The 15,952-nt window shown below is 51.5% G+C and overlaps 1 protein-coding gene across 5 annotated transcripts in view; it reads right to left on the reverse strand.

The window, feature by feature from the left end:
• Positions 1-15,952, reverse strand: part of ANKS6 (ankyrin repeat and sterile alpha motif domain containing 6) — a 56,524-nt gene that overhangs the window by 15,901 nt on the left and 24,671 nt on the right. For 3 of the 5 annotated variants that reach the window (XR_013759494.1, XR_013759495.1, XM_079112245.1), the window contains 4 exons: positions 14,904-15,073; positions 8,766-8,949; positions 4,763-4,830; positions 1,380-1,496 (listed from right to left, as the gene is read on the reverse strand). Coding sequence is in view for 1 of the 5 variants with exons in the window: in XM_079112245.1 (XP_078968371.1) it covers positions 1,380-1,496; positions 4,763-4,830; positions 8,766-8,949; positions 14,904-15,073 (539 nt within the window). In the remaining 4 variants the exon portion in view is untranslated. Of the gene's footprint in view, positions 1-1,379; positions 1,497-4,762; positions 4,831-8,765; positions 8,950-9,436; positions 9,691-9,728; positions 13,922-14,467; positions 14,487-14,903; positions 15,074-15,952 lie in introns of those variants that run through there. The other 2 variants (XR_013759496.1, XR_013759497.1) reach the window with 2 other exon arrangements.

Below are 15,952 nucleotides of genomic sequence, written 5' to 3' on the forward strand. Positions count from 1 at the left end.
CCAGCGGCTCGGGAGGCTGAGGCAGGAGGATCTCAAGTTCAAAGCCAGCCTAACGACTCAGTGAGACCCCGTGTCTAAATAAAATATTTTAAAAAAGGGCTACCGATGTGGCTCAGTGATTAAGCCCCTCTGGGTTCAATCTCCAGTAGCAAAAAGAAAAAGGAAAACCCCCAACCAAGCAAATGCCTGAGTAAGGGTCACTAGGTCACTCTGAAGGGTCACCCTGTCACTTGCAGACAGGACACAATAACAACAGTTGCAACCACCGCAACGTGGGCAGGGCTAGGTGGGAGCAGCAGAAGCCAGAAGGCCGGCGCAGCTCTGCCTCCACTGCCCACCGCCACACGGGCTGGGCGGCGTCCTGCCTTGCTCCAGAGTGCGGCCGGCGGCCTGCGGGCTGCGGCAGGGGCTGGCTAAGGAAGCCTGTGCGGAGTGGTCTGCGAATGATGAAGGACTACGGGGGACACCTGTTTGCTGCCGGGCTGTGCGTCCCTCCCAGGTTCCTGGGTGGCCCCGCCCTCCGACGTGACCTCCCACTGTGGAATGCGCGGGGGGGGGGGGGGGGCAGGCACAACCGGGAGAAAAGGGGGAAAAGGCAGGAGGCAGAGCGGTCCACAGGGTGGCACTGATGGCGGCGAGGACCCAGCCCCGGGGCTGCTGTCCGGCGGGTGGGCAGCTGGCGGGCCAGGTGTGGGGAAGCCACGTGAGCAGCGCACTGCTGCCTGCCAAGCAGCGACACGCGTCAGGGAAGAGGTGCCGGCGGGGGCGCTAGGAGCCCAGCAGCACCCGCGGCAGGAGTCTGCACAGGGAGCGGGTTCTGCCTCTCTGGTTTTGTGCTTTGGGCCTTGTTTTAAGTGTGCCTTTGAGTCGGGGCGTTGGGGAGCATTTTGGTTTTCGGCTTTAAAGCTGATGAAACAAATTCAATGCGGATGCCAATGTCGACAACAATGATTGACAGCTCTGTGTGCCAGGCGTCCTGCTGGACACTGTGGTTATTGCCACAGCCCCATCACAGGGGGCCCTATGGACCCCTCTGGGTAGGGACCCTGAGGTTCAGAGCAGGTGTGCCTGGCCCGGATTCTAAGCCAGCTCAGCCTGGCTCTGGGGACCGTGTGAACCAAGGGTTCTGCCTCCGCTGCTCCCAGGGACCACCTGCTCCTGGGGTGGAATTACCGAAGGGACTATTTTAGCTGAACCCGAGGAGCAACACCCCATGGGTAAAAAGGGGAGAAGGCCACCCTGGGAGGTCCAGTGGTGTGCAAGCGGGGCCAGCCTCCATCAGATACACCAGAGGAGCCAAAACGGGACCACCCAGAAGGTCCCGGGACCCTCCTGAAGCTCCCGGCTGCCTGAGGGAGGAGGGAGACTGAGAGCAATACCTTGCCTGCATTCAGCTCGGAGATGGCTGCCAAAATCTGCTGCCGGGATCCATCTGTCTTGATGCCGAGCTCCTGCAGGTCACCGTCGGTGAGCGTGAGGAACGCTTCCATGTCCACCTGGGAAGAGAAGGGGCTGCTACCATCTGCTGGGGGCCACACTCTCCCCCAACTCCCACCGAAACATCACCCTTAGGAGCCGTCCAGGCTTATTAGTAGGGAATCGACTGTGACTTCCGGCCTCCAATTCTGGACGTGGCACTGAAAACATTAAAAGCCAACCCCCTTCAGCTCTTGTCTTTTCCAAACACACATTTGGGGAAAACCGAGGGCAGCCTCTGAGGCAGGGGCCTGGGCAGCCCGCAAGGTCTGTCCGCTCCAAGTCCTGCTGTTAGAAAGGGAATTCCGACATGGCCGCGCTTATGGCAACACGGGAGGCTGCCAGCAGCATGAGGCGCTCACCTCGCTTCCCGGTCAGAGGACAAGGGAGGCGCAGACCATGGAAAGAGAGTGAGAAAACAAGCAGCAGAAATAAAGGGAAGAAGGGTCGTGGAACCAAGGCAGAGACGCCAGCGGAAGGGCATCTCAGAACTGGACACTTCCTGGTTTCTACGGGAAAATCCAACAGCTCTGTCAGCCCCGCCTGGGCCCTGGGACTCTGCTCCAGGAAAAAAGGCTAATGGGCCTCTGTGCCTCCAAGGCAGGGTGGAGGAAAGGTTGGAAGTGGTTCAGGAGAAGCAAGCACACCCACCACCCTGCAAGTGGGACAATGGCAGCCTCAGTTACAGGGGGACAGAGAACAGGCCTCCACATCCAGGAAAAACCAATCCTATATGCCTTGTCTTGCGCATAGGATGTGGATGTGACAGCTGAAGCTCTAAGAGTCACTTTGTGGGGTTAAGGGCCATATACCTCAGTGTGTGGAGCAGAGAGCTAGAAGCCTAGAAGACTCGGGTCCAAACTTTTTGTAGCAGAAATAACCTTTTATTTTGTTAAGATGGCATTATTTTTTTTAAATACCTACCAAATTCATCAAATTCAGCCTAATACAGGTAGAAAAATGAACATTACTGTCTTCAGTTTCATTCTGAAGAGAATATGTATTATATACTTCCTTTTCTAAACTCTCACTGATGATTATATGTATGTAACAATAAGGAAAATTATTACCAGCACTAGGAACCAGGGAAAGTGCTGTCCCTGACAGTTCCAGGAGTGTCTGCAAGGGACAGAGAAGAATCCCTGCAGCTGTGGGGCCTGGGTTGGATGTGAGGGCGAGGCACACCAGCAGGACAAAGCCCAGACCTGCCCATGCCTCCAGGGGAACACTGGGCCGTGGTCATACTGAGGCGAATCCCCCGCCCCATGCTAACCAGCTTGTCAACTGCCCAGAGAGAAGCTACGTCCAAGGAGAAGCCAGCTGAGCTTGGCTCCTGAGAAGGGCGGGCCTGTGTCAGGGAGACCGGGCAAGGTCTCAGCTAACTTCGCACTGGCCCAGTGGGCACAGGAATCTTCCAGCCCCCACTGTGGCGAGACCCCAGGCCCAGCTCAGCCCCACGTCGGAGGCAGTGAGATGGCAGATCAGAACAGCAGCAGAGCTTGTTCTGCCTGCCCTCCTCCCTCAACCATGAGAGCTTCCTGTCTCAGTGAGGACACAGCTCTGTGCCCTGCACTGGACACCACAGCAGCCCCAGCATAAGTGACAGGTGACCCCCAAACATGCCAGCCTGAGAAATGGGGATGAAGCCAAGAAATCATAACAAGCATTGCCTCACGAAGCTGAGATGGAGACACCTCCAGAGACAGCAGTGTGCTCTGTACACGCCAAGAGGACACGGGACACTTCAAGCAAAAGCAGGCAGCCACCAGGAAAGACTTCTTGGAAATAAGACAGATCACTGCAGAAGTTCCAAACGCCAAGGAGGCAGGGATGGCAGACATCGAGATGCAGCCGGGCAGCACGCTAAGGAAGGGCACCGAGCACCATGTGCCTGTGAACCAAAATCCAAAGGCCTCGACTGCATCTGGACCTTGCTGGGGACGATGAGTGGCTCTCAGGATCGGTGCTGTAAGGACGATGGCTTCCATGTGCTGCCCTGGGCACCAGAACTTTCTAAGCCGGGACTACAACCCCGTGGCTGGTGGACCTGCCTAAGAGTCTTATTTGGCTAAAACAGTAAAAATTTCAACAGTTTGTAAAACTATAATTCACCCATCATATAACTCACTTGAAGTATATCATTTATTGACCTTCAGCATGTCCACAGTCACACGGCTAGGGACATAGTCAGCTGTAGAACATTTCGTCACCCTGAACCCCAAGCAGCTGCTGCCCCTCCCCCTCCCCAGCCCCTGGCAACCCCTGCTCTGCTCTGCAGGGCTGCCTGGTCTGGACACTGCATAACAGGACCACACCAAACGTGGCCTCTGGTGACTGGTCTTGGGTTCTTTTGGTACCAGGGATTGAACCCAGGGTTGTTCAACCACTGAGCCACAACCCCAGCTCTTTTTTATATATATATGTATATATATATATATATATATATTTTAGAGACATGGTCTCACTGAGTTGCTTAGGGTCTTACTGAGTTGCTTAGGGTCTTGCTAAGTTGCTGAGGCTGGCTTTGAACTCATGATCCTCCTGCCTCCCCAGCCGCTGGATTACAGGTGTGCACCACCGCCCCAGCAGTGACTGGTCTCTTTCACTGAGTGTAGTGCTTTCCACTCCCCGTGCTGTGGCCTGTATCATTCTGGTATAGTTGTCAAAACTCCACTAGAGCGGTGCCACCTTTTCCTTATCTGTCCTCAGGTGACGGGAAACTGGAATTGTCTCCACATTCTGGCCATTGTAAGGCTGCCACAAACATCTGGGGACAGGTTTTCCTGAGGACCTCTGCCTTCGTTTCCCTGGGGGAGATGCCCAGGAGAAGCTTTGTCAGGTCATCTGGTAACTCTGTGCTTAGCGTTGTAAGGCCCTGCCAGGCAGCAGAGCGGTCATGTTTTTAAATGTGATTTTCATGCTTCTAAGCAAATATGAACTCTGAGATTACCGCAGGCCCCATTTCCAGACGCTGCAGGCAGATTCCTCAGGATTTGCTTGTGGCCCACTTTAAACCTGTGAGCCTGCCAGTCAGTCCTGTGCAACAAAAAATGTCTCCCAGGACAGTTACCTCTAGAGGGAGCAGCACTCAGAATTTCAAAATTCGATTGCAGTGTAGCAAGCCAAGGGCCCCAGGATCTCACTGAGGGGGTGACTGGACTAACAGGCTGTCGAAGTGGAAAGGATCGACCCAGGCTGGAGTGACAACTAGACACTGAGACAGAGATTTTTTTTTTTTTTTTCCTATGCTAAGATTTAAATCGACATCTGAAAGGTACACTCTTACCTCCTGTTCTTCAAAAATAGGCTGGTATTTCTCAAGTGATAATTTCTTAAGGATTCCAGTAAGTTCATCTTCAAGCAGGCAAGATATGAAAAAACAAAAACAATGCATTTTAGAATTTGATAAAATGCATGGGGAGTGGTCTGTAAACTGCAGAACAGTGTCATCTCATTTCAAATCAAAGTCTACCCCAGAAAGCCTACAGGAAACCCCTACACAGATCTAAGCTGTATTCTGCATGGGAGGCTGGCAGTGGTCCTGAGCCACCAGCCGGTCGCAGGGCCTCCACCAGGGACAGGTCCTCAGCAGGTGGGCTGAAAAGACCACAGCTGCAGCCCTCAGGCCACTGGGGCACTGACAGCTGGGACTAAGCCCCGCCTCCTCGTGTGCAAGAACGACAGAAAATGACAACACCAAGGCGAACACAAGAGAGCAGCCAGCAAGCTGCAGACAAAAGTCAGGGTTGGCTCATGTGTGCAGAGGTCTGAAGGACACAGCAGAGTGGACACAGCAAGACAGAGGGACAGACCAGGGAATGTGCTTGGTATCAGAACAGGCAGAATAAAGGAGGAGACCAGTCCAGTGCTGGGGGGTTAAAGAAACATGCGATGGGGAGTCCTCAGACCAGGCACCTGGGCACTGGACCAGGACAGACAACATGCAGGCTGATGGCCAGAGGGAGAGAGGAAGGAGAGTGGGTGGGGTGGAGGAACGGAACAGGAGGATGCTGTTCTGTGGGGGTGGCTGGGGAAGATCTCCCTGATCAGGAGACATTTGAGCAGCAGGGGCACACTATGCAGGTCCCTGGGGGAGATCATTAGGCAGGCTCCAGGGAGAGGAAATGACACGTGCAAAGGTCCTGAGGCAGTAAGTGAGTTTGAAGAAGAGACCCATGTTGGGCCTAGAAGGATGGAGGTCCCCACAGCGCATGGCTCAGTGCGGCTGGGAAGAAAGATCTCAGTCTCGGGATGGTGCTTGCCATCAGGTACTCTGTACATGGACAGTCCATCTGCTCTCAACCCTCCCCATCACGACATCTACTGCTGTCCTCATTCATAGAGGAGGAGGAGAGGCCCAGAGAGGCTGGGAACCAGATCTTGGGTGAGTCGAACTGCTGGTCCCCAGTAGTGCAGGGATCAGCCCTGTGGTCTGGCTTCCAGAAGGTGCCAAGAACCTGCTGCGCCACTTCTCTCCTGTGATGTGTGCTATGGTGAAGGGTAGGGACAAGGGGAGGTGGGGACAGAGAGGACAGCCAACCCAGCCCAGGGGACTGGAGGAAGCTTTCCTGAAGGAGGCTTCTGAAAAACCGAGTCTCAAGCCACCTCAATCCACTGTAATTCATGACACCAGCTCTTTGCTCCACTGCCCCTCCACAGTGGTGGCCCGGTAAACAGCTCTCGAGGGGCCTACGTTCGTCACAGAGTTTACTGACATCAAGGATGTACAGCACAGTTCACAAATAAAAATATACAATACTCCTTACTGCAAATTCCACATAGCCAACTGCTCCTCACCAAATGCTTTCAACCCGTTTTTGCTCTGGTATCCACAGCCAAGGAGAGTCGTTCCAATGCGAATGCTGGTTGATAGTTTTGTTTACGTGAACAACATGAAATGCAACAACAAAGACATATGTTTGAACTTCATGTGAGCAAGCTGGCTGAATCAGATAATGGTTTTCAAATGCTGGAAGAACACATCCTGGATGTTGTCAGGCTGTTCATGATACAGTGGCTTCAGGCGGGACACAATTTTAAGTTGAACCTTCATGACTGACATCTCCCCATCACGGTCTGAGTTATATCGGGACAAACTATGACACCATCAGTCAAACCCTGATGGGTGGTCTCTGCCGCTTTCTGTGGTGTAAATACTCCCATCGCTGCTGGTTTTGACCGTCCAGGTTCCGTTCCTGCGAGTGACGATGGGACGGGGGACAGAGGTGACGGTAGCACACGCCTGGGGTGCCCGACATGCAGACATGGGGCCACAAAAACCCCCAGACCACAGGTGAAGGCCAGGTGTGCTGAGGTTTTACATTCGTGCTGTTTTAAACACAATACATGTTTCCATTTGATGGGCCTTGGTCATGGAGTCGTGTGGCTTAGCTCCCACGGTAGCTGTGCTGCACAGCCGGCTCCCACGTCTCTGTACACCTAGCGGCTGGCTCCGGCCACGCTGCCCCGTCTCCTCTGAGGCCCTCGGAGGACCACTCTTCCTGGAGCTGGCAGAACCCACTGTGCTGGACTAAGAACAAAGGTCCGGCCCTGTCTCACGCTGCAACCTGGTGTTACCAGGCTGGCCAAGTCTGCCTCCCTGCAGGTTATCCTGCCACCCGGCACAAGGGACAGCACCCACGGACAGCCTGAGGAGCCCGCCTGGAGCAGAGGCAGGTAGAGGAGGAGACAGTGTCACAGGCCCTGGGACTTCCAGAAGGAAAATCCAGAGAGGGGGCACAGGTGGCAGACAGGGCAGGGTGAAGTCCTGTGTGGGGTCTTTGCTCAGGGTCACTTGTTTCCCAGAAGAATATCATAAAGAACAGCTGTTTGGGACGGACTGCAGCCCTGTCCTGTGACAGTCCACAGGTCTCACTGCCTCAGGACCCGAGGACTCCAGGAGGAAAAAGGAGGCTTTCTAAGCCACAGAAATGAACCCAGGAAGGACTCACTACTGGCTGTCTTCTTTTTCATCTCTGTAAGCTCCCTGCAAACCTTCCTTTATAATGAATGAGAGGGGCAGGTGGGTATAGGTGGTGCAAACAGGCTGCTCGGCTCTTGGAAGAAGATGCAGGAGAACTCGCTAACTGCACCGCCCGGGGTTCAGTGTCCTGAAGACCTCGAGGGGGATATCAGCTCCACACCGGGCACGTGGTGGGGGAGAGGATGGCTGGCAGATCTCTGAAGCCTTTATCACTGATTGCACTGAACATCACAAAACAGAGGCCCCAGAAAAAGAGGGTGCCAGCCACAGCGGTGGTGGGTGTTCCCCCTGCCCTGCAGCTGGCTCTAGCTCATCACCTGCACTGCAGAAGCCCTGGGCACCTGCCTCCCCAGCAGCCGCAAGGAACTGCTGAGCTGCCAGCCACGCGCCTGTGTGGCTGCAGACTCACCAGCACCTTCCTCCCCTATGACCTGTCCTCTGCCTGTGCACCTGCCTGGCCCCTCTCACCGGGACCCTCACGTCTGCCCCACCCCACCCCATCTTCCTCCCAGACCCTGGATGCCGGTGGCAGGGCATCTTCCACAGGCAGGTACCATGAGTCCCTGGCTGCAGTGGACATCTGGGGCGCTTGCTCGCCTGGACCTGTTCCCTCCTGGAACGGCACTTCCACTTTCCTCTGAGGAGCCGCTCTCTACCTCTTCTAATCCACACCATGTCAGCAGGGGAGACCCCAATCCTGGCTCCAAAGGCAGATGCCAGATCTGAGCCCACCAATCCACACATCCCACCCCCTGGACACAGAGAGAATCAAGGATGGCCAAGGGTGAGCAGAAGACCTCCCCGCTGCAGGGTCTTGCTGGGACCTACTGAGAAAGTAGCTCTTTTCTGCCGGGGTTTGCAAAATTAGTTAGGAAAATAAAGTGTCAATCTGCTTGCCAAAGCACCTGGATCCAGACATGCCTGAAGCACACCCTAGGCACTTTTCCCCCTTAAGCCACTGAGATCCCCTTGCTTTGTAAATAAAATAAGCCTGATTTGTAGCAAGTTCAGGGAAAGTAAATAACTTTGCATTGCAGAAGTCCGTTTGTGGGTGTGTGTGTGTGCATATAAGCAAAACTCACCTATATGCAAAAACCACGTGAGAGCGCTTACCACACCTTTAGCGCAGTGAAGACAAGAAAACCAGATGGACTCTGGGAAGGGGTGAGACATGTTTGTTTAGAAAAACAAAACAAAAAACAAACCTGACCCGGAATATAATACAGCAACTGAGGGCACTGGGTGGCTCTCTGATGCCAGGCCACCGAGGAGCAGGATGGCTGGAGGTCTGGGGCTGGGGACTCACCCTCGTCGGTGATGGTGCCGCTGCTGGAGCCCCCGCTGCTCTTGGACTGCCGGTGGGAGGAGGAGGAGGACAGGGAGGACTCCGCGGCGTGCCCCTTGGGCGATGGGGAGGGCGTCAGGGTGGGGGAGGTGCTCTTGGAGGTCGTGGAGGTTCCAGACGCCGGCCTTTTGCTGGTGTCCAATTTCTGCCGAGGAGAACAAATCCGTAAGCCATCGCCTGGTGGGTAGAAAGGATGAGAGCAGACAGCCACGACGGGAGCAGGGTGGCATCTGACGCGGGGACGTCTGGCCAGGACTACGGCATCTACTTCACGTGCACAGTGGGAGCAGCGAGGGAGCATCCAGCTGGGAGCAGGGACGTGTGGTATGCCAAGAGGCACCACAGGGCCAGGAGGCCGGCAGGAGTCGTCCCCACAGCTACCAGGGCTGCCGCCCTGGCCGAGTTCCCTTTCCTCCCTGGGCCCCAGCTGCCCGGCTCTAACACGGAAGTGTGGCCGAGACACACCAAGGCCTTCTGTGCTCCACCCCTGACCACCGTCTCACCAAACGACACGCAGCACTTTCGGCTCCCCTCTCCTTTTTTGATTATTTAGATTTAAAAAGTGAGAGTGAGAGAGGACATTTTCTATGAAAATAATTCTAGATGTACAGAAGATCTGCAAAGATAGAAGGGTTCCCATGCTTCTCTCCGGCAGTCCCTGATTTAACACCTCACATCTCTCCCTCCCTCCCTTTCCTTTTTTTTTTTTTTTTTGAACATTTCCCTGCTTTCTGATACCACAAAATGCCTCAGGCTCATCTTGCATTTCCACTGAGGTGGTACTGAAATGAGCCAGTGCATGCACCCCGGTCCCTTTTGTTGCAGAATGGTATCTAGAAACCAAAGTCTGGGCACCAGGTTGCTCACTGCTCCTGGGATGACATGGCTCATGGGGCCTCGCCGGTGAGAGGAGCAAGGAAACACGTGAATGCACACTAACCCAGGTAACCAGCGTTTTCTTCTATGGGCCGTGCTTCCTGTGCTATCCTCTTGGACAAATCCATGATATAGAGATATGCTCCTGTGGTTTCTCCTGGAAGCTTTACTGTTTTTCATTTTAAACTTTGTCTATGATGCATCCCAAGTTCCTTTCAATATTAGCTGTGACATGTGAGCAAAGGTTCATTTTCTTGCCTATGGACATCTGATTATTCCAGCACTTTCGGCTGAAAAGACTTTACTGATTAGTCTTTGCCTTTTTTTTAAAAGTCAGTTAATGCATCTTGTGCAGGTCTATTTCTGGGACTTTTGTCCTGCCCCACGGATCTGTGTCTGACCTTTCACTAATACCACAGTGGAGCTCTAGGGGCAGTCTTGACGTTAGTGTGACACATTCGCTTTTATCTTTTTCAAAATCCTTTTGGCTCTTTTAAGTACTTTTTGCATCTCAATATAAATTTCACAATTATTTCTAGATCCCTACAAAAGCATAATTTTGATTGGGATTGCACTGAATATGCAGATCACTCTGCAGAGAATTTACATCTTAACTACATACACTTCATTGACTTATCCATGTTTCAGTTTTCAACCTATAGATTTTGCATGTTTTATGAAGTTCATACCTACATATTTCACTTCCCTATAACTTTATATTATTTCATTTTTGCATATGCACTTAAAATGTGAATATTTTTAAAAATTTCAAATTAAAAAATTCTATTTGACCACTGATAGCAGAAAGCAATAGAACTGATTTTTCTCTGCTGACCCTGTGGAACTCACTTATTGGTCCTAGGAATTTTGGTGTACAGTCTTTGATGTTTTCTATAGAAAAAGACTCATGTCCTCTAAGAATGGAGATGGCTTCATTTCTTCCTTTCCAATCTGCAGGCCTTTGATTTCTTCTTCTTGCCTGGCTGTGCTAGTTGAAGTTTCTGGGACAGAAGTGAGACTGCTGGGGGTGAGAGGTGATGTCTGGGTCCCCATCAGAGGGACACTTGGTCTTTCACCAGCGAGTGTGATGTCAGCGAGAGGTATTTTCCATTATTCAAGAAGTTCCCTTCCTTTCCTAGTCTATTAACAGTCTTGATCACAAATGGACTTTGAATTTTGTTAAGTGCTTTTTGTGCATTTTATTCTTCAGTCTGTGAACCTGGTGAATCACGCAGATTGATTTTCTACTGCTGATCCAGATTTGCTTTCCTAAGATGAATGCCACTTAGCCAGCATGCATCGCCCTTTTATTTATCACTGGGTTCCATTTACTAACATTGTGGGGAGAGTTTTACACTTATGTTCATGAGGGTTACTGGTCTGTCACTTTCTGTTTGTCATAAAAATGTATCCTTCTTTCCCAGGAGTAAGCATGACATTTCATCACGATCCTGGGATCGTCCTCCAGAAGAAATAACAATCCAAAATGTGTACACAACTTACATGCAGCGAAAACTGATAGGAATGCAAGGAGAAATAAAACCCATCCACAGTAAGAGATTTAAATGTTCCCCTCTTAGTAATCGATATGAGTAGATGTAAAATCAGTAGGGACATAGAACACCAGCCAAGTGGACCTGACAGGTGTAGGGTCTCCACTGCCCAGCTACTGCAACAGGACACGCCTTCTTCTCAAGTGCATTCGGCAAACTCACCAAGATCAGTTGCTCTCTAGGGAGTAAAACAGACCTCAACAAACCCAAGGAATAGAAATAGAACTAGAATGGAATTAAATTAGAAATCACTAGCAGAATGACCTCTAGAAAACCCCCCAAAGGACAGCAAAAGGAACAACACACTTCTAAATACTGGGCCAAAGAGAAAATTTCAAGGGTAGTGAAAAAAAAAAAATATTTTGCATGGAATTAAAACACAGACAAGTATCAAAATGTGTAGGGCGCAGGAAAAGCAGTACTGTAGAGGTAACCTCATAGCACTGAATGTTTGCATTAGAAGAGATGAAGACCTCTGCAGAGTAATCCAAGCTTCTGCCATAAGAACCTAGAGAAAGAAGACAAGACACAAAGCAAGCAGGCAGAGGAAAATTGCAGAGCTAACAGCAGAAATCAGTGACATTGAAAACAGAAAAATAAAATCACTGAAAGCTGCTGATCCTCTGAAAACATCAATCACATCAGTAAATTTTTAGCCTGACTGATGAAAAAAAAAGGAAGTCACAGATTCCCAAAATCAGGAATGAAAAAGGAGAGCTTGCTACTGACCCCACACATCAGAAGGACGAAGGGGGCACTACTGACATATCCGCGTCCCAAACGCCACAGTCTCGATGGGAGGTATGATCCGTGGAAAGACACACAGCACAGAACTCACTCAAGAACCAGATCATCTAATTAGCCTCGTCTCTGAACTTATTTTTTAAGTTAAAATTCCAAAAGAGAAAATGGCAGACCCTGCTGGTTTCACTGGCCAATCTCATCAAACATTTAAGGAAAAAGAAATACCAACTCTACATAATCTCTTCCGGAAAAACGGGAGAGGAGATAATCCTCCCCAACTCATTCTGTGAGATGGCATAACTGTTTTTTCTTTCCTGACAATCTAAAGGTGCCATGACAGTATGTGCGATTTCTTTTTCCTCTGGCTACCTTTAAGATATTCTCTTTGTCTTGTTTTCAGCAGCTTAAACATAACATAGCTAGGTGTGTTGTTCTCTGGCATTTTTCCTATTTAGGATTCTCTGAACTTTCTGGATCTGTGGATTTCTGTCATTAATTTGATGAAATTGTCAACCATATGTGTTTAAATATTCCCTCTGCCCCACCATTCTCTCAACTTTTGGGGACCCTGAGTTTTTGTTAGAACTTCCTTCTCTATTTTAGTTAGGATTTTTGTTTACATTTGATTTTGAGACAACATCTCCTTAAGTTGCTCAGGGTCTCACTAAGTTGTGGAGGCTAGTCTTGAACTTGTGATCCTCCTGGGATTACAGATGTGCACCACTGTGCCCAACCAGTTAGGGTGCTTGCTGTTGACCCATCTAAAAGTTCACTGATTCTTTCCTTGGTTGTGTCACCTTTGATGAGTCTGTCAAAAATATCTCTGTTTCTTATCTCTGCAACCATGTCTTTTAGCATTTCCACTGGATTTCTATCTCTCTGCTAAAGGAGTTACTCATACGACCTTGTGTCCTTATTTTCCATTAGGGCCCTTCAGGTGTTAGTCACAGTTATTTAAAACTCCCTGTCTAAATCCAACACCTGTGTTATACCTAAGTCTTGTTCTCACAACTGCTTTGTTTTTGGGAGTGTGGTTGTTTTATTTATCTTGTAACTTCTGCTAAAAATTGGACATCGTGAATAGCACAGTAGAGACCAAAGAGAAATAGGTTTTATGTCTGGAAGCAAGTGCAACTTTTTCTACTACTAAGCATTTAATGCTCTATCTAGCTAACTACATCCCAGGGTAGAAAAAGAAGTCCCTCCCTTAGGTTTTGAAAGATTTTTTTTTTAACGAGCTGCTTATACTATTAACATACTCCTTCCTCTACTTCTTTCTACAAAGACATTCCCAAGCAGAGCTCCTGATTAAGCAGGAGATAACCAGTATATCCCTACAAGACATATCTTATCCCAGCCCAAAGCAAAGAGACACGATACCCTGGACCATGTGGGCAGCATTACTGGGGAAGGACGGGTGAAGATGCGATCATTCCTGCCTGAACTGCCCTCTGCCGGGCTGCTGTGGCAGACTGAGTGTCCCCGGGGATCACCTCCACCCCTCCCAGGGCTGCGTCCTGCTCGGCAGCTCTGGTGTGGCACACTGATGTACTCGAACGCCCTGCCTGTTTTTCAACCCTGCGTTGGGCACTGCCAGGAGAACATGTCCAAGCTTGCTGTGGACACACAGTTGTCCTGGCCACTCCAGCTGATGGACAGGTGAGTGATACCCCAGATCAGAACTGCCCAGCTAAGTCCAGACTAAACTGCTGATCCACAGGTTCAGAAGCTCTACTGTGCCTTCTGCTTGAAACCCTTGAGCTCTAGGGCAGGAAGAGAAGGTGAGGCTATCCGTGGGCCCTGGGGCCTGGCAGGGCACTCACTCTGCCCTGTCTGCCCGTCCAAAGGCTGATCCATGCTGACAGTGAAGTTGTCAGAAGCCAGCCCTGTGCACGTTCCGCCACGGCAGCACCGCACTTGTCTGAAGGCAGGTCCAGGCAGCTCCTGTTCGGAATCCTCATTTCTAGCCGTCCTCAGGGGCCTTTGAAAAGCACTTCACGTCTCCACTCTGCAGCTGCCCACTCTGGGTCCTTCCATGCAGGGCCCTGGTTTCTGAGAGCCCTGGGTGCAGCTGGCTCAATACTCTGGTGGGGAACGGATTCCCCAGACTAAACCCTGAGTGTTTCAGGTGTGCTGGGGTGGAGCCCAGAAATCGGAATTTTTAAATAGCTCCCAAGGCTAAAGCACGTCACCATGCTGAGAGTATCAGGTGATGGCGGAAATGGACGGTTTCCCAGTCTGTTCCCTGAATGCATCTTTTCAAAGACTCCATTTCCTTTCATCTGAATATACGTGCGTATATATTACATATGACAGGCACGTCCGGGCGAGATAACAGTATGATTCATAACAGACACCCGCCTATTTCCCACACCAGTTAAAGGAAGCTAACCATATCTAATACATCTAATAAGACCATCGAATAACAGAAAATTTTAGACAACAGAGAAGAGGAACATGGTATCAAAAGCCCCAGACTATCAGACTTACTTGAGTAGCTGTGGGCTTCCTAGCAGCAAAAACAAAAAGAGAATTAAAATTACATCAATTCTTACTGATAACAGAAAGTATATCGAAACATCAGTAGAGATCCCCCCCCATAGTTGAATTCTAAAAGGAACTTAATTATATAGGTCCTTTCCACAAACACTTTTGAACATAATGGAAATTAAGTTCATGTAGAGGGGAGGAAAAACTTTCTGGAGCTAAACTCTAAAAGGAACAGGCACCCTGGCCTGCCTGCCCTGGCTCCATCCTTCCAAGTCCCCGATGACCTCCCTTCTCCACGACAGCCCCGGGAGCACGGAGGTGTGGCTGCTGGGTCCCTGGTGACACGGTGAGAGCGGCCACAGTGTGCTCCCCGGCACGTGAGCCGTGTCAGGGCAGATCTGTGAGCCCGAAAAGAGCAGTCCCCAAGAATGAGCACCTTGCAGCTGGGAACGGTGGTGCCCACAGGGGAGACCGGACGCTCGGACGGGCTGGACCCCGGCACTGGCCCCACGGGGCTGGACCGCTGGCTGGGCTTCTGCTCTGATAATCCGGCTGCTTTCTTCCTCTGGGCAGCGATCTGGGACAAGACGCTATCTATGCTGCCACCTGAGGAGACAGAATGAGGAATGACAGGCATGGCCTGCGTGCTCCCGGCCCCCACAGGGCTCTTCCACAGAACTGGACAGTGGCCGTGGGGCAGTGGCCACTAGGCTGCGAAGGCCCTGTGGTGGAGGTGGGGAAAGGGGCCGGGCGGGCACCGTGCACCCTGGCTTTGCTTTTCCCTGTGTCTCACAGGCCTCAGAGTGGTCTGTGGCCAGGATCCATCCCCAGTGGCCACTGTCTCTCTTCCCATTTCAACAGATCTACCCAAACTCTCGAGCCACGAAAGAAAGGGAGAGAGTGGGAGCGCCAGTGCCCGGCACTCTAGGGGGACGTGAGGCGCTGCTGTTGGCGGGGCACCTGCCTGTGGCCGGCAGCAGTGCAGACTCAGGCCCAGAGAGGCCTTCCGAGGCATGGCCGTCAGGAGCCTCAGAAGCAGGTGACCTGCCCCCAGCCACCCTGGGGAGGGCACCTGCGCCTGGGAAATCACTGCAGGAACAGGCGGAGCTGAGGCCTGAAGGTGGCGAGGGCACCTGGGCTGCTAACGCCAGACCCAAGAATGCCTCAGAGCTCAGCCGCCACAGACGCCCCCCCGACAGCAGCGGGTCAGTCGCTAAAGCTGCCGTAGACACACGTGCACAGACTGCAGGCAGCGCGCAGAGTCCACAGCATATGGAAAAAGAAAAAGGCAGTTTCGGGCAGTGCCCAGCTCAGGAAGGCCTGGGGCTAGGAGAGCAGGCTCCAAGGTGAGACCACCTGGGTCCTGGCTCTGCCACTGAAGAGCTGTGTGACGCCGGGCAAGGGACCCACTGTCCTGAGACCCAGGGGCCTCGACTGGAAAATGTTCACAACGTGCACGAAGATACTCTGCTAAGATACATACCG

This window comes from Sciurus vulgaris (genome assembly GCF_902686455.1).
Source record: "Sciurus vulgaris genome assembly, chromosome: 15".
Lineage (NCBI taxonomy): Eukaryota > Metazoa > Chordata > Mammalia > Rodentia > Sciuridae > Sciurus > Sciurus vulgaris.